The 21,589-nt window shown below is 42.8% G+C and overlaps 1 protein-coding gene across 15 annotated transcripts in view; it reads right to left on the bottom strand.

Moving 5' to 3' along the window:
• Positions 1-7,250: 7,250 nt before the first annotated feature.
• ASNS (asparagine synthetase (glutamine-hydrolyzing)) overlaps positions 7,251-21,589 on the bottom strand; it is a 152,293-nt gene continuing 137,954 nt past the window's right edge. For 11 of the 15 annotated variants that reach the window (XM_046021458.1, XM_046021463.1, XM_046021466.1 and 8 more), the window contains 12 exons: positions 19,563-19,598; positions 18,700-18,971; positions 14,367-14,604; positions 13,012-13,197; positions 12,687-12,788; positions 12,116-12,243; positions 10,709-10,835; positions 10,067-10,173; positions 9,507-9,607; positions 8,345-8,426; positions 8,101-8,256; positions 7,251-7,595 (listed from right to left, as the gene is read on the bottom strand). In XM_046021458.1, the coding sequence (XP_045877414.1) occupies positions 7,386-7,595; positions 8,101-8,256; positions 8,345-8,426; positions 9,507-9,607; positions 10,067-10,173; positions 10,709-10,835; positions 12,116-12,243; positions 12,687-12,788; positions 13,012-13,197; positions 14,367-14,604; positions 18,700-18,948 (1,686 nt within the window). In that variant the 5' untranslated portion in view covers positions 18,949-18,971; positions 19,563-19,598 and the 3' untranslated portion in view covers positions 7,251-7,385. The other 4 variants (XM_046021469.1, XM_046021472.1, XM_046021471.1 and 1 more) reach the window with 4 other exon arrangements.

Below are 21,589 nucleotides of genomic sequence, written 5' to 3'. Positions count from 1 at the left end.
CCATTGCCCATCCTCTAGATACGTGCTAAATGAGGAGCCTGACCCTCAGGCTGCAGCTTTTTAAAGATATGCAAATATATCTCTAGTAGGACAAGACTGAGAGACAAGTGTTGTGTCTGCTTTTTCTGTGCTGAGCACTCTGGAGATAGCCTTGATGAGCCTTAATGAGCCATTTCAAAACTGCTTCTTCAGTTGCTCTAATCTTGTGGGTCTCATGGACACAAGCCCCACTGACTTCCAGAGTTGGTGTTTTGGGGGGCCCATCCCTCAGGTGGAAGTCTGAAAAATTTAGGGCCTAGATGTGGGGCCCAAAGCCTCTACCTCTCAGGAAGAAACTGAGTTGTGAGTTCCCTCCCAATTGTATATCACTGTGCTGGGTGGGGCTTATGATGATAGCCTGGGGCAGCTTTTCCAACCCTTTTCCATTGGGGGGTTCCCCCCCCTTGTTTAAGTGGCAGGTAGGAGTCTCTCAGCTAGATTTCTTTCAGAGGGAATTGTTTCTTGTGTAGTAGTAAACTTGGTAGACCTGAGTTCTGGAGCCTTCTATGTCACCATCTAAGGTCAAAACTGCCAACATCAAGAGATTTAAAAATCTAAATTGCTGGTGCTCTCACCGAAGAGAACAGCAATATTGCCCATAGCATGGAAAGGTTGGGTGTAAGTGGCAGCTGATGAGGGAACAGAAAGCTGGCTGTGGACAAAGCAAAAGCTGACACCCTCCAGCCTTCCCCCACCCCCACTCCTGGTTGGGACAACTGTGACATTCTTTAGGAATCTTCCACCCATCTTAATGTTAATACCTTGCTAGAGGGCAACACGACCTTGGCAATGGCAAGGCCTCTGGTATCTGGTATCTTGTAGGTGTCCTTTAGCATATGAAAGTTCTATTGAAACCTCCCTTTTCCTGACCTCCCCCACCCCCATCCTACAGAACCTGCTACATCTCACAACCCCGGGCAGCAACTCTTCCTGCCCCCGGGTCCTGTCCTCTTGCTTTAATAAACCACCATTTTGCACCAAAGATGTCTCAAGAATTCTTTCTCGGTTGTTGACTCCAGACCTCACCCCACCGAACCTCGTGTGTATTCTAGAATTTCATCAGCAGCTGTGTTTGTACACGGGCCTGGTCTTTCTTTGCTATTGGGCACAGCAGTCCAGTCCCAGGCCAGGCTGACTTCACCATTAACACCTGCCTGGCTCCTCTTAGCTATTTTTTCACTCGTATTGAGCTAAAACTGACATACAACATTGTACAACTTTGTGTAAGTTTAGCCATGACATGTATTCGTTTCATCATGACTTGACATACATATATTTAAAGTGATTGTCTTGACAGGGTTAGTCGACATCCATCACCTTATACAGTTACAAAGAAAAGAAGTCTTTGTGGTGAACGCTTAGAGGTTCTACTTAGGAACTTTCCCTCTCAGCTACTGTGTAATTTTGGTGGTGGTGTAGGACCTATCGCATGGCACAGTATGACAAAGATGTTTACAAGGTTGTTACCTGGGGGCTGTGGTTTTAATCTAGTCTCACAAAACAGTGTTAAACCACAAATATGTACACACAACGAACATAGAACTCAGAGTTAAAACGGACCAAAAAATTCCTCCCAAAATCTTGTGGGAGATTATTTGGCTGAATATTATTCTTGCTCCACCTTGTGGCCATTTGAGAGACACACAACCCAGTCTGCCCTGGTGCCAAGTAAAACAGAATGAGGCTTCATTGAGTGATAACGTGACAGGATTGAGATAATGTTATGTTTGGCGTGTTTTAGCAAAGATCCCAAACCAGTAGTTCATAAAATTTGATCTGATCACTTGATGCATAGCGTCAGAAACCCTGCCACTTTACCCAATTATGAATCGCTCTTTTTTTCCTTCTTTTTTTAAAAAAAATTATCGAGAAAGAGAGAGGGTGGGCAAGGGCGAGCATGCATGCATGCGTGGGGTGGGGGGGCAGCAGGAGAGGGAGACAGAGAATCTCAAACAGACTCCATGCTGCATGCAGACATGGGGCTCGATCTCATGACCCTGAGATCATGACTGAGCCGAAATCAAGAGTCAGACACCCAATCAACTGAGCCACCCAGGCGCCCTGAAACATTCTTCTCTACTGTGTTTTCTTCTCACCCCCTGAAACAGACAAGCACAGATTCAGAGTTCCTCCATAACTTTCCACTTTCAAAACCCCTGCTCCAGAATTTCTAATATTCTCACTAAAACCTCTACTAGAGAACTCAACCTCAAAGTATAAATTTAGAGAACAGAAGTTCTTACTTATGTTTCCAAGACCTCGCAAAGTCACTTCCTACATGGCATAGCGGTATTGTATGAGGGCTCAGCAAGTTTTTGTCGCCTTGCTAATCGAGAACTCTTCTGTGGTATTCATTATAATCAACAGATTATTCCACTGGGCACAAGGTGATCTCTCTTTCAAGGTCTAGGCTGTCTGTACATTCCATTTTTTTTGGTCCATAAAATGGGGATGACAGCAGTGGGTACCTCTCAGGATTATTGTAGAGACCTTGTGTGGTCTTAGATCAGTGTTAGGCTGACTGCCATCAGGACATAGTGTTCAGTACAAGGTTCTGTCTTTGGGCTGGCTTAAAATACACGGAGAGACTCAGGTCTCGCTGCCCCGGGCAGTTGTGAAAATGACAGTTCCCGTGTAAACTGCCTATATTCAAAAGGCAAATAAAAACAGATTGCGGTTGTCCGCATTCCTTCTTCCCTCTCACTGTATAAAAGAGCTTTCCTTCTAAGGACATATTTTTTACAAGGTGGCTCAAAGGAGGGAGGTGAAATTTTCAGAAAAATAAATATATAAGCTCCTACTGGCCTGTACAACAGTCATATGCTGTTAGCAAGTTACAACTGTTCACTAATTAACTATAACAAACTGTTGAGCTCCCTGCTGGGATTTATTTTATGAAGTCAACATGTTATCTCTTCAACCTGGTGTAAAACAATTTGTCCCCACCACTACGTTGAAGAAATTCATTACATTGCCTGGAGGGAAAAATCAGTGTGTTGTGACTGCCACCTTGTGGTTTTATGTATCATATTAGTCCTCAGAAATCGAATAAGTACTTTCTACTGTAACAACCAGTCTCTAAAATACACCAACAAGCTGAGTGTAGATTTTTCTAACATTATTAAAAATTCTCCAAGTTGCTCAAAGGACTCTGAACTAATTTCTTGGCATCCTTTTACTGCCTTGCTAGTGCTAAAATCAGGTAAGAGTTCACATAAGATCTAAGTCATATTAGCTCTCAATCCCATAAGATTTCAATTACACAAGAGATGTATGCTTATGTGTGTTCACCAAACATTTTTAAAATTAAAAAAATTCTCATGTGTAAATTAGATGTGCTAAATAACTTATGAACTATTCATGAAATGGAGCATATAATCCCATTAAGAACTGGAGAAAAATTTTGGAGGATTTTTTTCCATGCAAATAATTCTATAATCTTTCAAAAGGTAACACAGAGTAGGGATTAACTACAACCCTGGAACCTGGGATCAAATATGCCACTTTGATTATTAGTTATGTGAACTTGGGTATATGACAGAATAGCTGAGTATCATTTACTCGTCTGCAAAGGTAGATCGGCTCGAGTACATAACTCGGCTGTTGTGAAGATTGACTGTAGCTTTTTGAGCAGTATGGGTCAGACTCGGGAAGGGTGGTCAATGTTCTGGGTAGCCACCATTACAATGGCATGAGTCAAATTGGTTGTTTTGCTGGCGATTAGCCTTCCCCCTTCAAGGTATATGTGTAGATGTGGATGTAGGAAAGGAAGCGAGCTGAATACTCGGTGTCTGGGGTGGATTTGGGGAGTCATTAGCACCGCTCTCCTTTCTGGTACGCCTACCTTTGAAGTCAGGTGTGGCCACATGACTTGCTTCAACACCGAACACATAAGAAAAGGTAATATGCCACTTCAGGGTGGACGTTCCGAGTTCTGGTACATGATTGATCATTTTCCCTATTCCCTGCCTTGCTGGTCATGGTAGCATGTGTCACCATGATGCTCCTTCAGCCTGGGTCCCAAAGATTATACCCCCCTTCAATGATGAGCAGAGCCCCACAGACAGTTTGGGCAAGTGGCAATGCACTGAAAATTTGGAATCTTATCATCATCTAATTTATCCCACTTTAGAAAATACTTAGCTTCCTGTGGTCTCCCAACAGCTAAGCTTGCTTTCAAGCTGAGAGGGGTCCTTCCCCTCAGTCTACTACTTCACAGCAGAGACCCGGGCTGTGGTTGCATCCTGGCAGCCAGCAAAAGACACCACAAAGGCTCTGGAGCCAATCTGTCCATGACTTGGAGCTCCACCACTTAGCAATTAGCTGAATGACTGAGCAGTTGATTCAACCTGTATAAAATAGGGGTACTGGGGTATACCTGTTCCAGTTACTGAACCTGTGTAAGAAATGGTGTCACACCTCCATTTATTACACTGAAGGAATTATGAATTGGGAATTGGACATAGCATGCAGGGATGGTTTATCCCATGTCTGAGGCCTCAGCTGAAGACTCAGAGGAGGTGCTGGGAGTTTACTCACACATCTGGTAATTGATGTTGGCAGTTGACGGAGACCTCGGTGGGTGCCGTCAGCCCTGACTCTCACACGGGGCCTCTCCCGTGGCCTGGGGCTTCCTTATAACATGCATCAAGAGAGAGAGAGAGCCTAAGCCAAATCACCTTTTGTGACCCTGCGTCAGAAGTCACAGCATCACTTCTACTGCATTCAGCTGGTCAAGGCCATCTTGAAATCCTGCCCAGGCCCAAGAAGGGAACTAGACTGCCTCCTCGGAGGAGTAGCTAGAGTCTGGAAGAGTTCGCGGGACCAGAAATATTGTGGCGGCCATTTTCAGAAAACAGAATCTGCCACATTTCCTCAGAGGGTGGTAAACTCACTGAGTTAGCACAACATACTCAGAACAGTTGGTAGTTATGTGCTTGGTGTTCATGACTGATCCACTGTACAGGTCTAGAATCCTATGGAACCACCTTTCTGCGGCCAGCTTTTCCCTCTCCTGGGGACACAAGCAGAGCATCTGTTCTCTCAGACTCCAGACCAGACTCTGGCAACTCCAAGCCGGGAGGACTGAAGGAGCATGCTCTGCCTCCACGGCCTCGAGACCTTCCCTCAACAGTCTGACACCAGTCAGCTCAGGCTGAGAGCTCCCTTTCATCATTCCCCTGTAGAGGATTTAAGAAGCTTTGCAGCCTGTTTAACCAAGATCACAGACTTGCCTAAGTACAACTGTGCCTTTACAGCAAGAGATCTGTGAGAAGATGTTGGAACTGTTGGGGAAGCAGTGGTAGATCTTGGGTGGCTTCTCTTTTTCTATGCAATCTCTCATGTCCCAAGTACCGGTCTCAGTATGTATGAAGGCAAGTGAAACAGACCTCTGAAGGGGTACATCAGCCCCAAGGGGACCTGTGTGAAACTGAAATGGCAAATGGGAGCGAAAAAACTTGTAGTTTCTGGTGAGGGACTGGGTTATCTGCTGCTCGCAGTGCTGTGTGGATTAGAAAGTACGTGTGTTCTTAGCCCTGCGTCACCGGTATCAGGGTAGGCCAGACAAACAGGCTTGGCCGGTACCTTAGTTGAGTCATGCGCGGATGCCCCAGAGGTTGCCATTTCTTCCAACCTTCTATAATTTTTGTCGTGAAAGAGAAGATTATACCACATGCCAAGAACCTTTACTGAAGCTTGTGCACCTGTTTGACATCCAACGAGTTGCTGTAGTTAGGGGTGACCTGCAGGACTGAATTAACGCCTAGGATGGCTAACTCTCCTGTTAGGTGGTGTTGTGTACGCCGGCTCTCACTTACACAAGTTAAAACTCTAGGGACTAACTCTCCTGTTAGGTGGTGTTGTGTACGCCGGCTCTCACTTACACAAGTTAAAACTCTAGGGACCAAATCCCGACACTCAAAAACTAGCGGTTCATGGTTTACGGCACTCCTTGCTCCTGCACTATGCTGCCGAGTCACTATCCCCTCGTTTCCTTTGCACCCGTGGTGGGCTGTGCCTAGGCCAGGGATAGGTTTGCCTGGAGCCCAGTTGTGCCAGGTGTGAGCACTCAGAGCACCTGCAAATACAGGATTGTCACTGAGTCACCCAGTGTTAACTCAGGACATTTCCTCAGCTTTCCAGAGATGTTTGAAGATTATGAGTGAGGGCCTGTTGCCTCAGATAGTCCCCATCTTCCAACTTCCCAGCTCAACTCCGGGCCTGCTCGCTCTTCCCATCAAGCAGTTTAAGATTTTATTAATTAGAGAGTGTATGTACAAGCAGGGGGAGCGGCAGGCAGAGGGAGACGCAGGGTCCCCACTGAACAAGGAGCCCCACTTGGGACTCGATCTCAGGACCCTGGGATCACGACCTGAGCCAAAGGCAGATGTTTAACCGACTGAGCCACTGCGTGCCATACTTACGTCTTCAAAAGTTGATACTAAATGGGATCCATCTTTATAACATTTCAAAATGTTAGCCCTGAACAACCAATGAGCATTCAACTGAGAATCTCCTGCTCATTCAGTGAATGTTTCCTTGTTACACTCTTTCTCGCTTAGGTTTAGAATGCTTTCCCCTTTCATCACAAATGCTTGGTTTGAGTCGTTTCTCTACAACAGGGCTCTACAAATTAGGGCCCACAGGCCATATCCAGGCCACTGCCTGAGCTTACAAACTGATTGGAACACAGCCATCCCCGCTTGTTTGCCTATTGGCTCTGGATTTTACACTCCAGTCGTGGAGTCGAGCAGTTCCAACAGATGTCTGCAAAGCCTGCAAATCCTACTGCCCCTTGAGAGTCCGTTGACCCTGACCTAGAACAGTAGTTGCAGAAGAGGTGTTGGCTCCACAGAAAACAGAAAGAATTGCTATTTTATAAAATAGAGCTGTCATGGCCGCCTATGATGGGGATGGATGGCCTCGGCACGGCAGAGGCCCTCTGGCCAGCTGCTGCGAATACAGAAAGGCCGGAGGGAGGCCGGGAGAAGGCCACACTAACAGGAGGCTGGGATGGGAAGGGAGCTGTGTTGGCACAGGGCCCAAGTCTTCTAAAGCAGCCTGAGAACAGCTGCGAGCGCCTGCAAACATCAGCCAGCTCCCCCCTTCCCCAGGCTCACTCTCTACCTTACTGGTAAACAATAAAAGCTGCTCAGTTTCTAGTTACTTTTCTGAAGGGGCTGTGTGAGCAGAAGTAACTACAGCAATGGTTCTGATTTAAGACTTTATTTTTTTCATGCCCAACGAGCCTGAGTGGTTGATGCTTGCCACTCCCTTTCCTGCCCCGGAGCCCCCAACCCTTCACAAGAGGAGCGTGTCCTTGCAGGGCTGAGTGCAGAGGGCACCTAGGCTTTGGCAGCTGCCTTGTAATGGGCCAGAGTGCGGGCCGAAGGGTCAGTGGCGTTGATCCACCTCGGCATCCAGTAATGGGTCAGCCAGTCGGCCCGGCCGGGGTAGTGGCGCTCAAAGATCTGACGGTAGTAATAGCCTTCTTTGGTTTTAGGAGTGTTGAAGGGAAATTTTTGGGCTGCCGCTGCCATCATTGCATCATCAACCTGGAAGAGCACAAAAACAAAATGGTTTTTAGATGGCATAGAAACCCTTATATTGAACATGGCTCCATGGCAACAACCAAAGATACGAAAAGGCACGACTGTAATTGCTCAAGAGACCCTTTGAATCACCCTTCACTTAGAAAATGCTAAAATACCAGAATATACACAGCTACAGTGACTTTTAAAGAACATTTTTGTGAATGTCTATAACAGAGGGTAGCTCTGAGTTTTATTCTTTCACGCCTATTAATGTCTGACCCCTAGCAGGTACGCAATGATGTGGTAAATGAAGGTCAGTGATAATGGTTAAGTCTCTTGCTCTTTCAATTCTAGACGTTACTACATAATCCTTCATGCTATCTAAATCTTATGAAATTCTTACAAAAGCATTGTTTACTGAGAATTTCTCCAACACACACATTTAAACTGAACACAAAATGAACAGCGATTACAATTCTATTTCCACATTGTCTTCTTCCAGACAATATTTTTAAAGACATTATACCTGGTGTTCAATATAGTCTTGTAAAATCCTAAACCAGGAATTCTTAACTGAGGTTATTCCATCACTGAAGGCTTCTTTTGGCCGCCAGAGAATGTCCTTAGGTATCAGATTGGAGTCCTCAAAGGTCTCTCTCAGGAGATGTTTTTCTATCCCATTCTGACATGAAAACAAAGGAATGTCAGTAAAAGTTCTGAATATATTTGATATCAATGGACAGTTTTTTATCTTGGACTGATTCACCTACCTTAGGAATCCTCATATCTGGTGGCAGAGACAAGTAATAGGAAGAAAATCGATGATCCAGGAAAGGGACTCTCAATTCAAGGCTTAAAGGAAAAAAGAAAATCTAAATCAAAATGGAGAGTTAATGCCTGTCCGTTCAGATTGTCCTTGAGAGTTTCTTGGCAATTCGATCAGCCTCTAAGTAATGTTAAGACGGTAAAGTCATTTTTGCAGTCTTCCTGATTATCCTACACTACTGCATGAACGCAAAAATCTTCATTCAAAACGGGATGCTTACTACCTAGGGAGTGAGGCCAACTGACAATAATTTGATTTTCCCTTCTACAAACAACTAAGTGCACATCTCAAAAAGCAGAATAAAGCAAGAATCATGAGTGACCAGATCATTGAGAATGTACTTTTCCTATACCTTTCTGTCTCAACATCTTTTATAGGTGAGCCCATCTCTCATCTTACTAAAAACTGTAAGAATTCAAAATTGTTGACTACTAAATAACTAGTTTACATACAACATTCAATATAAACCACTGATCTATAGTGTTTCATCAAAGGCTGCATTATGTTTCCTGAATCCCGGTGACTCTGGTTAAGACAAATGGATATGATAATAACCATGGATTCAGTTCATTCCCCACACCGTATTTTATTATTTCCCAACCTCAGTGTGATTTGGTAGAAGCAACTAAGACATTTGATGTCAGTTTTCTATCATGTACAGTACAAGTCTTGAATTCTCCAACATGACTAGCAAAAAAGCGACAACTTTAGTCATCCAGAAATGGTCTCGTAGAAACCTATTGGAATCCAATCAGCCCTCTTGGATCTTCACCGCCCTGTGACCACACAGCATCCAACAGGCACTCAACACTTGTTTCACGGGGGTGTGTGATTTTTACTTCTCTTAAAAAGGCTTAGAAAGAGCTGCATCTGCCTTCCCTCTCCATTCGGATGGCAGCGGAGTGGGGCTGTGTTTAAAGGCAGAAAGTCTGTCTAAACCTACAGTCCCCTCATCAGAACCACAGTAACACTCTAAATGAGAAGAGCTTCATTTTCTCTAAAAAGTTCTACTTTGCAACATATAACCAACTGAAAGAAATAATCAGCCACCGAGCTGTTTGATTTTTGAGGCTATCTTTACGACTGCTTCTTGGCTACTGAGTTACCCGTGGGCAGCAGTGGTGCGGTCTGCCCGGAGCACATCGAACAAGTAGAGTTCCTTCAGAAGCCTCTCACTCTCCTCCTCGGCTTTTTCAGGAGAAGGAGCCTGTTTGACAAACAAGCAGGTGAAGTTACAAATACACCAACAGCTTGGCTTTGTGCACACGGAACAGCCTGTGTTTCTCTCTCTTTCCCACATTTCTGCTCTAAGCACGGTAAGACAAAAAGCTACAAGGTCCCTGCTTGCTACACCAGGCCTCCCTTCACACCAAACGGTTGGTGTCAGGCAATTAAACAGACACTGTGGGCAATAACCATACTGCCGCACGATAGCAAGAAATATCAGAACCGTGATTCTCATGCTCAACCAGTCCTGAAGAATGCAGATTATCTGACTCCAGGAAGACCTCTTTCTTCCCTGACAAAGCAGACAGGATCTGGTTTCTTCATCTACATCACAAGACACTCAAGTGTTAGGGTACAGTGACAAGAGAGGACAGCAAGCAGTCAAACAGTTCACTTTCCCTAGCCTCGCACCAATTTCACTCCATTTCAGAATGCTTACCTTGTGGAAATATATGTAACCCTGCGTCAGCTCATCTGAGCCTTCCCCGGAGAAGATCACCACGCTATCTGTGTTCTTCCGAATGTACTTGGAAACTAAGTACATACCTTGGAAGAGAGAGAGAAATTGTTCACATCAGCGTTAACTCTCCACCAAAATTGCTCTGTTTGGCTTATGGAAGCTACTGAGTTTTACTTAGAGTAAACTCTGTATTTATAAACCGGCTTCTAAAATAACGACTTTTTATCTATAAGCCATTTTAATGTACCTAATGTAGAAGTTGTACTGTTGCCATGAAATAGCCCAAAACCATTCTAGAATTATTTGCATTTATTCTTAAGTACTTTGTTTTAAACTATTGTTTGAAATAATCTTTTAACCCTTATACCTTTTTTTTTTTTAGTATTAAAAATGTTTTTGAGGGGCGCCTGGGTGGCTCAGTTGGTTAAGCGACTGCCTTCAGCTTGGGTCATATGATCCTGGAGTCCTGGGATCGGGTCCTGCATTGGGCTCCCTGCTCAGTGGTAAGTCCCCTTTGCCCTCTGACCTCTCCCCTCTCATGCTCTCTCTCTCTCATTCTCACTCTCAACTAAATAAAATCTTTAGAAAAAAAAAATTTTTTAATGTCCTAAAATACCTTACCTACTGAAGCACGAACGGTTGTAATATCGTAAGTTTCCAAGGAAAATATGACTTCATCCAAGACCTGGATGCCTTCCTCAGAATTAAAGAGGACTTCATGGTGTTCACTCCCAATGTGATTTGCCACCTGATTATTTAAGAAACATCCATATACTTGTGACTTAAAAGAACTGCCTTTGAGAAGGAAACATGACAGTAGTTCACAACATAGTAAGTTAACAAGAGTGAAAAACAAACCAGGCAAAATAAGAGGCAATGATTCTCCAGGCCACCGCATACAAGGTTCCCCAGTCAGGTTTCCTGGCCTCCTCCAGTCTCTGCCACGACTCAACTAAGAGGCAGACAGCCCATCAGCTCTTCCCACTCCAACACGTCCACCTAACTGTCCAGAGTACTGTACAGTTAGTGTGCCCCTACACCCCTAAGAGACCCCCCTCCTTTCTCTCTAGCCTGACAGGGCCCCACTATAACCTTGGCCCTCACTGGCCCTCCAGTAAAGTTTTTTTTTTTTTTTTTTAATTTATTTATTTGACAGAGAGAGATCACAAGTAGACAGAGAGGCAGGCAGAGAGAGAGAGGGAAGCAGGCTCCCTGCTGAGCAGAGAACCCGATGCGGGACTCGATCCCAGGACCCTGAGATCATGACCTGAGCCGAAGGCAGTGGCTTAACCCACTGAGCCACCCAGGTGCCCCTCCAGTAAAGTTTTATATTACATTCAGGATATTATTCCTAAAGGAAATGCCACCCCCCCCTTTCTTTTTTCTTTGGCTATTTTGGATTCTTTCAGCATTGATCAGCTTGCTTTGAGACTGCATTCTAGCTCTTTCTCTTCCATTCTACATAAGCTCTTCCAGACTAGTAAAAAGGTCTCCTGAACACTGAATATATATGTACAAGGTCCCCTCTGCCCATAATGCTAACACACGGTGCTTTATTAAAAACAAAACAAAAAACAGCTAACATTTACAGGGTACTTACTACATGCTGCGTTCTATCCTATGCATTTTAGACAAATTACATCATTTTCACCACAAAACTATCCCACAGTAGATACTATTACTTCCATTATGCAAATGAGGAATTACATGGTGGAAGTAGGATTTGCAACCAGTGGTCAGGCTCCAAAGCATGCAGTCTTAACCACTATACCATGCCCTTATGTTCAAGAAGAATTATTATCGTTGGGTTTTTATGAGGCCTGTGAGGGCCTTGGTAGAATGATCTAGAGGACAGCGTGCAACACTGCTGTTATTCAACAGGCATTTCATTCCATTTTAATATATTTAAATTTAAAATAATTACCTGAGTCAATACAGGAACATAAGCACAGAATCATTAATTATGGGCCTGATTGTTATGCTAATATGTCTGTCTGAATTACATAATGGGCAGAGATGGTGTCTTACCTTCCTAGCAGCCAGTAAATCAGTACTGTCTTCCATGCCAATTGCAAATGTCTGGAGAGGGTACTGAACGTGGGCCTCTTTTAGCTGCTTTAACAGGGTGGCAGCAACCAAACTGGAATCTAAGCCCCCTGTGAGCGAGACCGGAAGTACACGGGTTACCTGCCTTGCGTAAGAGGAGCAGGTAGGATTTACAATCCTGTGAAGCCCCAAGATGAGAGTTTTGCCATTTAAAATCCCCAAGTTTTAAAAACTGAAAATCAACTTTAGTCAAAGAAAACAATCTAATATATATAACCTGAGATAATGGTTACAGTATTTGAATTGGTTAAAAAGAAATCACTAGACACGATTCTGAAGAATGTTTATTAGCTTGCTCATCCCAGTAATGGGATGTAAGCAGATGTTGCTGTATTAGTATGAATATTAAATGCGACTTACGGAAAACATTTTCATCCTCTAATGGAGAGAAAGATTAAATCCTCAATATTCCATCGTCAAAACCTCAGGGATGGCTACAAATCATTTACTTAAATACGCATTCAGTATAGTTAGGCGTTTTAACAGCCTTCACCTGATAAAAGGCAGCCAATCCTTCGGTCTGTCATCAAGCGTTTCTTAATGGCATTGTCGAAAAGGATCCGCAGGTTGTTCTTCACAGTTTCTATCTCAAAACCTACAATCACATAAAGTAAGTAAACGGTTCCAGAAAACCTTGGGCTGGATTATTTACTGAAATGAGGTACACACTCATGTATCTATCATGGGGACATGTGCTCAAATGGGGACTTTGCCAAAGCCCAGTGTGCCACATCCACATTAAATAGGAAATAGCTCTTCACACGTGACCCGCTCTGTGACAGGAAAGTATCATTTCCGCTGGGCTTTTGCTCTAGTACCTGGGAACAGTTTCTCCACGTTGTCGTAGAGGGCATGCAGAGGCTCGTCTCTACAGTGATGGTATTTGACCATTTCCACGGAGGCAACTTTGCCATTGGGCTTTAAATCCAAAACTTCATAGTGTCCTGGGAGAAAAGGCTCCACTTTTAAAAAAGGAGTTGTGGAGTGCTTCAGGTTAACAAGGCCTACAAATTCCAAAAGAGAATTTTACTCACGCTACAATTCATACTAACTCCCACAGGTAACTTACTGTCCTCTAAATTCTCATTTCCCTTTTTCGTATAAACACATGTCCATTGTATCAGCAAAACGGGAAAATTAACCCAATGCTACTCTCTACTTACAACAGAGGTCACAGTGGTACAGAGATGTTGAGCAAGGCTACACTGATTTCTAGTATTTCAGAGCAATAGGAAAATCTCCAATGTTCCCTTTCTTCTCCCTAGCTGAAACTTCAGATCAAGAAAATCTATTTTCTTTTTTTTTTTTTTAAAGATTTTATTTATTTATTTGACAGAGAGAGATCACAAGTAGACAGAGAGGCAGGGAGAGAGAGAGAAGCAGGCTCCCCGCTGAGCAGAGAGCCCGATGTGGGACTCGATCCCAGGACCCTGAGATCATGACCTGAGCCGAAGGCAGCGGCTTAACCCACTGAGCCACCCAGGCGCCCAAGAAAATCTATTTTCTATAATAAATTAAGTATAAAAACAAAAGATACACTAAGCAAGGAGAGGGACTTGAAATTATTCATTTTACGACACCCTGGTCGTCATTTCTTTGAGGTATTTTAAGAAAACAGCTGTGGTTCCTCGACCTTTGACAAGCAAATAAATCCAGTATGAGGTACTTTAAAGTTGGACATTAAGTCAGGCACCTACCCCTTTACTAGTTACTATATACTGTGTATTAACAGTATAATCTAAATTTCCTCAATAAGTTTTCACAGTGAGTAACCAAATTGACACCACCACGATCTTTGATACAAAATCGATGTTCGGTTGTAAATAGGAACAGCCTATCAAATGCTCATTATGATTTACAATTTGAGTGTGTCAGCCCAGTAATCTGTCATACTAAATTCAAAGACCAGACTGGACCCAGATCCCATCACCAGCCAGCAGACTGCAACAGAGCCATACAACCCCTATGGGGGGGGGGGGTGAGGAGTTAATTAAAAAGCTTTAACCAGGGAATACCATGAACAGATTAGTTTTAGATACATTATTCTAAAAGCACTGACAAATAGTCACTTGGAAACCTCTGGACTGCCCACCACGGGATTTGCAAATATGATCTAGAGGGAAACATAAAACCAGAGCAATAATGAAAACCTACAGAAAAATTCTCTAATTACCTTTAGCTTCTGAACACACAGCCAAAAATCCATCTTCTGTCATGGCTTTAAACAAAGGCCTGACTCCGTAAGTATCTCTGCCCAGGAACACTTTCTTAGTGGCAGTATCCAGCAAAATGAATGCAAACACCCCATCCAACATACTAACTGTTTGCTCAATTCCTCCTTTGTCATATAGATGAAGGATTATCTCACCATCCACTTTGGTCTGGTATTCAAATTCAAAATGTTGTTGCAGCTTTGAAAAACAGTAGCAAAATCACCATGTTAGAATCTGTGTGCATTCACAAATAGTTTTTCACTGCAAAGTTGGTTCAGTATTTCTACGTTCCAGAAGCATGCACTTCAGTGATTTAGAAGAATCATGGCATTATCAAAATATAACTCGTTTGAAGTCACAATTCTGCAAATTCTTTGTAACATAAAGCTACTTCTCACTGAGAGACAAAATGAAAGGGGCACATTAGTAGCCCACATGCCCCAAAGGCACAGCAAAGTGATAGTCACAATCACACCAAGCGCACAGGGAGAGGGTTTGATTACATGACACCCGGACCCTGTGGCTCTCCACCACCACTGCAAACCGTGAGGGTCTTCACCTTGGAGTTGCTCTTTCTGTGAACTTACTCCTATTTTTGGCTGACAGTGGAGAGAGAAGAGGTTCACATTAACAAAATGAGGTGGAAATCCTGGGTACGTTTCGGTATTTACTTTTTCATTTATTTATTTATTTATTTAAAAGATTTTATTTATTTATTTGAGAGAGAGACAGTGAGAAAGAGCATGAGAGAGGAGAAGGTCAGAGGAAGCAGCAGACTCCCCGTGGAGCAGGGAGCCCGATGTGGGACTCGATCCCAGGACTCTGGGATCATGACCCGAGCTGAAGGCAGTCACCTAACCAACTGAGCCACCCAGGCACCCCACGTTTTGATATTTAAAACATATTTCTAAAATTCATAAAGTCAATCTATGTTTGTCTACATATGACCTATAAACATGCTTCACAATTACACACACTCTAGGATTTGTGAAACTGTCTCTGGGCGCTCACAGAATGACCCCCAAAATGGGCTTTGGCTGCCTCCAGGGACTACAGAGCCACTTCCTGTTGCCCTCCCCCTTCTCTGAGAGACTCTCAGGGGAGACCCTGGCACTAGCAGGTGGGGCTTGGAAAGCAGTCTTCTGCGGACCTTTCTGGGCTTAGGCATCTCAAGGATGAGTATACCCTAACGTGGTCGGTGATTTTGGTGAGCAATGGCTTCCCGAATCTATCCCACCACTGCCACCAAGTCAGCATTGCTCCTGAGCTAAACCCTGCAGGGAAGTTATTGCTTAATGACTCCCAGGTACCGCTTTCCACTCTCCTGAAACGACTCGGGTAAAAGCTGCATGGAGATAAAAGCCCCCTTTCTCTTGTCCCCCATACAGATTATCACACCACCCTCCGACTTGCTGTTTGCAAACCCCTGGTGCTCCCCGCAGAGACTCCTCCCTGCCCCAGCCTCAACTCAGTCTTCCTCTCTTTCATTTATTCTTCCTCCATGCCCAGCACATCTCCAGCTGTCTTTTATTAGCAAGAGTAAATTGTCTTTTTGTTATAAATAAATAAATAAATGGAGGGGCTTCGGAGTTTCCATTGCAGCAGACTTCACATAAACTGAAAATGACCATCCTCCTCTTTCATCAAATTTCTGGCTGCTCACGCTGCATACACTTAGATGACTGGTAGAAGTAATGGAATGTCTAGGCTTTTGAAAATACAACATATTTGATGAATTTAGAATAAAAATACTTTTGAAATACCATTTTCTAACTTCTAAATAAAATATGTAAAAGCAGAAATGTTGTTCCAGTTAAACAAGGTATTTCCTATGTCATTTAAGGTGAAAGGTTAATAGTGCCATAACCCAACCCAGCATTCTCATGTATATGGTACTAACTTGGCATAGTAAAAAAAAAATTTTTTTTTTTTTTTTTTTTTTTTTTTTTTAGTAAGAAAGAAGTCTTAACTGTTCCTTCCTGCACTCTCACTGGTGTGAAATCCGTTCTTACTTTTCCTGTTCATCATTTCAAGAACCTAGAAAAATGATGCCTGTGTATAATACGCTCTTAAGAAATGTATGAAAGGAATCTGCTGAGTTAACTATAAAAACTACTCTAATGAGAAACCTATTAAGAATAGAGTATTCTGGGCACCTGGATGGCTCAGTTGGTTAAGTAACTATCTTCAGCTCAGGTCATGATCCTGGGGTCCCGGGACCAAGTACCACATTGGGCTCCCTGCTCAGTGGGGAGTCTGCTTCTCCCTCTAACCCTCCCACATCTTGTGCTCTCTCTCTCTCTCATTCTCCCTCTCAAATAAATAAATAAAATCTTAAAAAAAAAAGTGTAGATTATTCCTATAAGCAGACAACAATGGCAAAAGCCATTGTCCAGAGATAAAAACATCCAAAGGGTGACTAGAATGTAAATCCTTATCTGTGAATGATTGACATGACATAACAAGACTCAAAAAAATACCAAGAAACAGTGTGAATGATGTCTGGCTTCAAACAAAACAAAGCAACTATAAAGATGTTTTTGGCAGAGGTGTTTGGGTGGCTCAGTGGGTTAAGCATCTAGACTCTTGATTTCGGTTTAGGTTGTGATGTCAGGGTTGTGAGATCAAGCCTCATGTGGGGTTCCTTGCTGGGCAAGGAATCTGCTTAAGATTCTCTCTCTCCCTCTGCCTCTGCCCTTCCTCCATTCTCCCTCGCCAAAAAAATAAAAAATTTTAAAAAAGATATTCTTGGCCAACTCGCAGTAATTTAATATGAACTGAGTATTAAATGATATTGTTGATTCTTAGGTTTAACAGTATTGGTGTTAGATAGAGGAATGCCCTAATTTTGAAGAGATAAGTGCTTATATATTTAGGAGTAAAGTATCACAATACCTGTAGCATACTAACATGATTCAGCCAAAAAATTAATGCCTAGGTGTATATACAGAAAGAGAAAAATAAGTCAAATAGGGCAAAACATTAATAGTTATACAATCTAGGTTCTCACTTTTGGGGTTTTTTGTTTTTAATACATGTTTGAAATTCTCAAAAATAAAAGCTGGGGAGGAGGGTGACAAACAAAAAATTACTTGGAAATTTTAGATTTAAAAGATGTATGAAACACTAGCCAAATAATTCCAGATTGGAAAGCTCTTAGCCAATGTGGCTTCCTGGGGTCAGAATTTCCCCCCTCTTACCACTCTCATCCTGAGTAAGCTTTCCCCAGATTAGAAAGCTGTTCCAATTTTAATGCTGCTAGAAAATCACTTCCCTCACTGTTTCCTCTGGCCACCCTTCTGTCTCACCATTCTGTTTAGGTGCAGTATGCAGACGTAATAAATATCGTTAAGGGGGACACCTGGATGGCTAAGTCAGTTAAGTGCCTGTCTTCGGCTCAAGTCATGATCCCAGGGTCCTGGGATCGAGTCCCACATTGGGCTCCCTGCTCAGCGGGGAGCCTGCTTCCTCCTCTGCGTGCTGCTCTACCTACTTGTGCGCGCACGCTCTCTCTCTCTCTCTGGCAAATAAATAAATAATTTTAAATAAATAAATATCATTAAGGGCAGCCTCATATAAAAGCTACAAGGAGGATGACCTCTCAACTACTGAACTCTACACCTGCCCTAAAATCCTCCCGTTTCACAGCTCTTAGAATGATATTCTAACTCCTTACCAAGTCCTGCTTGATCAGGTCCTGTCCACCCTGCCAACACCACCTTGCCCGCCTTACCCCTTGTTCACATCTGACAATCCCAGGGCTGCTTCCTTCCTCAGACTTCTGTACGTGCTATTCCCTCTGCATGAGAAGTTCCTCCCAGCCCCCCTAGTTGGTGCATCAGGTATCAGTTCAGGTGGCAGTTCCTCCAGAGGTCTTCTCTGATCACTGGATCTCCCCTATCATCCATATTTTCAGAATATCAATCACAGGTACAGGGATTTTTCTTCTTTGCTTTTTTAAAGGAATAAGCTCCTTCAGAGTGCAGAACTACCTCTCATACCTACTATTGTATCCCCAGCATCAAACACAGGCTCTGATTAATACTCAAATTCATAACAGGAAAAAAAAAGTGCTGAGAGTTAAAGAACTATAATCCTCATTTGTGTGTGTGTGTCCAACTCATTTGACTTCTTGGGTCTCAGTGCGTCATCTTTATAATTGGAGCAAATGAGATAATGAACATGGAAATTGTTGGAGAAGTAAAAAGCTTTACATGAAGTACATAAAAATTATAACCAACTAGCTCTGAGGTTTAATCACATCCAGATACCTTCTGGTTTTGTTTTATTTACCTTCTTGTGGTTGTAGATTTCACCGTTGTAACAGAGCCACAGATAAGGATATTTCTTTACTCGAATTGGCTGCATTCCAAACAGCTGGTCAACCACTGCCAACCGATGAAATCCAAAGCAGCAGTTGGTGTATCCATTAACATTCTCAAAACGAAATGCATCTGGACCCCTGTGTGCAATCTTCATAGCACTCAGGCACTGCACAGAAAGGCAGTCATCACTGCCAAAGAGGGCCCAAATCCCACACATGGTGCAATGGGGCTATGGGCTTTCTGTGGAGAAAAGAGCAGGCCAGTTAAATATTCAATACCCAGTCCAAGTCTGTATTAAATCTTGATTCCAAAAACTGGTATAAACCACTTCAAAGACTGACATTTAAACTATCTCGTCTACAGCAATTTTCCATTAGGTTGGCAGGCACAGAGGAGTTGAGAATGATTTAATTTACATACAAGTATTCAGAAAAGACTCATGATCTTTCCATCCAGTAATAGCAGTCTGGCACCCCGTCAATGACTGCATCTCTCTCACCTTGGGATTTGGCCAGCTAGAGCTTGGGGGAGCCAGGCCACACTCAAAGTTTACTTCCAAAGGACAGATACCTATGCAGGCTGGTTCCAACCTAGTGAGAGATCCCCGTCCCACTCTCTCCATCTCAGAACCTCAGAAGCCCTCAAAAATCCAAGAGACTCCCCAAATTACTAATACAGTCCCCTCTCGGGTCTCTTTGACAATTAAACATCCTTTCTTTACCTATACCAAATGCACATCGAGTCTAGCAGGTAAAAAAAGATCATACATATTGCTCAAGTGTTATATTAAGATATACAACCATTATAAGCATTTCACAACTTCTTGCTTACCTCTAAGTGATTTACTCAAACGTGATGAAAGAAATTCTAAAGAGAAAAAAGAAAGGCATGTTGTCTGATATCAGGTATCTTGGCTGTATAACAAAAAACATTTTAAGTTGACAGAAATACGTAATGTTCACCATCCCAATGTCCTAAACGACACAAATGTTCTCAAATATTTGTCTTAAAGTTGTCTTGGTTCATAGGAAAGCAAAGCAGATAGGACATAAACACCAACATCTCTGAAAAACAACTTGGCAATCCCTATAGGCCAAGAAGCAAACGATTCCTACGGATGTTTCCTTGAAATTTCATATTCGCAACTGTGAAATAAAGGGCCATTTTATTTGGCTGCTACCAGCTCAAAACAGTTGTTTTACCAAAATATCTCACACTTAGAAACTTATTTGGTTATCTTTACTGCAAATTTGCAGCAAACCTAATTTGGGACAAAAATTCTCGAGAAAATATATACATATATTCAAGTTACATCAGTCACTTTGGGCAATCCTCTCAGGGCGTTTGCATCCAAATGAACCAAATGGTTCCAAATGAACCAAAGCTTTGTTTAGCTTTCTAATGAGACCACATCAAACTAACAAAAATTAATAGTGACTCAAACAACTTGGAAATGTCCTATGCAGTCCCTTCCATGCACTTTGCCAAATAGGCTCTAATAAGATATTTGAGAAATTCACTTAGATTTAAGTGAGATGACTACTGATAAGCCATGTATCTTTTCCTCTATACCAGTTAAAAATGGGCTGAGAAATTGTTTTGAAAATCACAAGAGGTCCATTAGTGAATCATTTACCAGTCTTCCTAATGCCACTTAGCGAATCCCATTATTAAGCTTGCATTAGGAACACACACTAAGCACTCAAAGAGAGGGGAAAGAAGGGAAACACACATTAGTGAAGCACACTTAACTTTCCCAGCAGGAAAAAGCACATTAAAACTACCACCTATTTTTGTTGGACTTGGGCTTACTTGCAAAGGTCCTACTTGCAATGCTTTTTCCTACTGCTATTACCTGTTCCCTGTAATTTTCTGCACTTTCTCATAAACTTTTAGAACAGTGCCGTCCAGAAATGTAAGCTAATATGGAACTGTAAAAATGCCAGTAGGCCCATTAAAAAAGTCAAGAGAAAAAGGGAAGGGAACTTTAAATATATTTTAACACAATGCACCAAAAAAGGTATTTCAACATAATCAGTATAAAAAATTATTGACAAGATACTTTACATTGCCTTTATTAAGTCGTCAACATCTGGTGTGTTTTACACTTACACACCTTAATTCAGACGAGTCAGCATTTCAAGTTCTCGATAGTTACATGTGGACTTAATTGGACAGTGCTGTTTCCGTGCATATGATTTCCATGCTGCTTACCAACTAAAAACTTCACCATATTGTTTTATTTTACGTTAAGGTATCAGCAACCAACTCCTGCACAAGTTCAAGACTTAAGTTACTTTTAATCAATCTTACAGTAATGTGGTCAATCAATGAAAAAAAGAGTTATGAGTGCTTTCAAATTGTTAAGTCAAGGCACCCAGGACAATGGCCCATGAAGGAGTAATGTAGGCCAAGGGCCAGCAGAAAACTGTCTTTTTCTTCAAAATAGTAACATTAATCTGAAACCAGCCCCACAGAATAGATACCATTGAGAAAGAAATGTTAGTTCTTTTGCTTTTTTCCATACCGCTCTGCCCGACGCCGTGAGCAGATCTCTCCTAGGTGGGGTTGGTTCATCAAGTCACTTGTTGAGTCTTGCGGTCTGGGGTAGGGGGACGGGGAAAGGAGAGGGGAGCCAAAAGGTGTGGGAAGCCAGAGGTGAGGGGCTAACTGCGAACTCTTGGGCTTTGACGGACAGCTGGGAGACCCGGACCAAGAGACTGCACGAAACTCCAACTGCGCTCCAGCCACGTGCACCCTCTGGCGGGTCCACTGCAGAGCGCCCCGACTGCGAAAATTTCCACAGGCTTCCACGCAATATAATTTTAAGAACTGTAAGAATTTATAGGGGCCAAAGT

Source organism: Meles meles, chromosome 10 (assembly GCF_922984935.1).
Source record: "Meles meles chromosome 10, mMelMel3.1 paternal haplotype, whole genome shotgun sequence".
Taxonomy (NCBI): domain Eukaryota; kingdom Metazoa; phylum Chordata; class Mammalia; order Carnivora; family Mustelidae; genus Meles; species Meles meles.
This window is presented reverse-complemented; position numbering and strand designations above follow the sequence as displayed.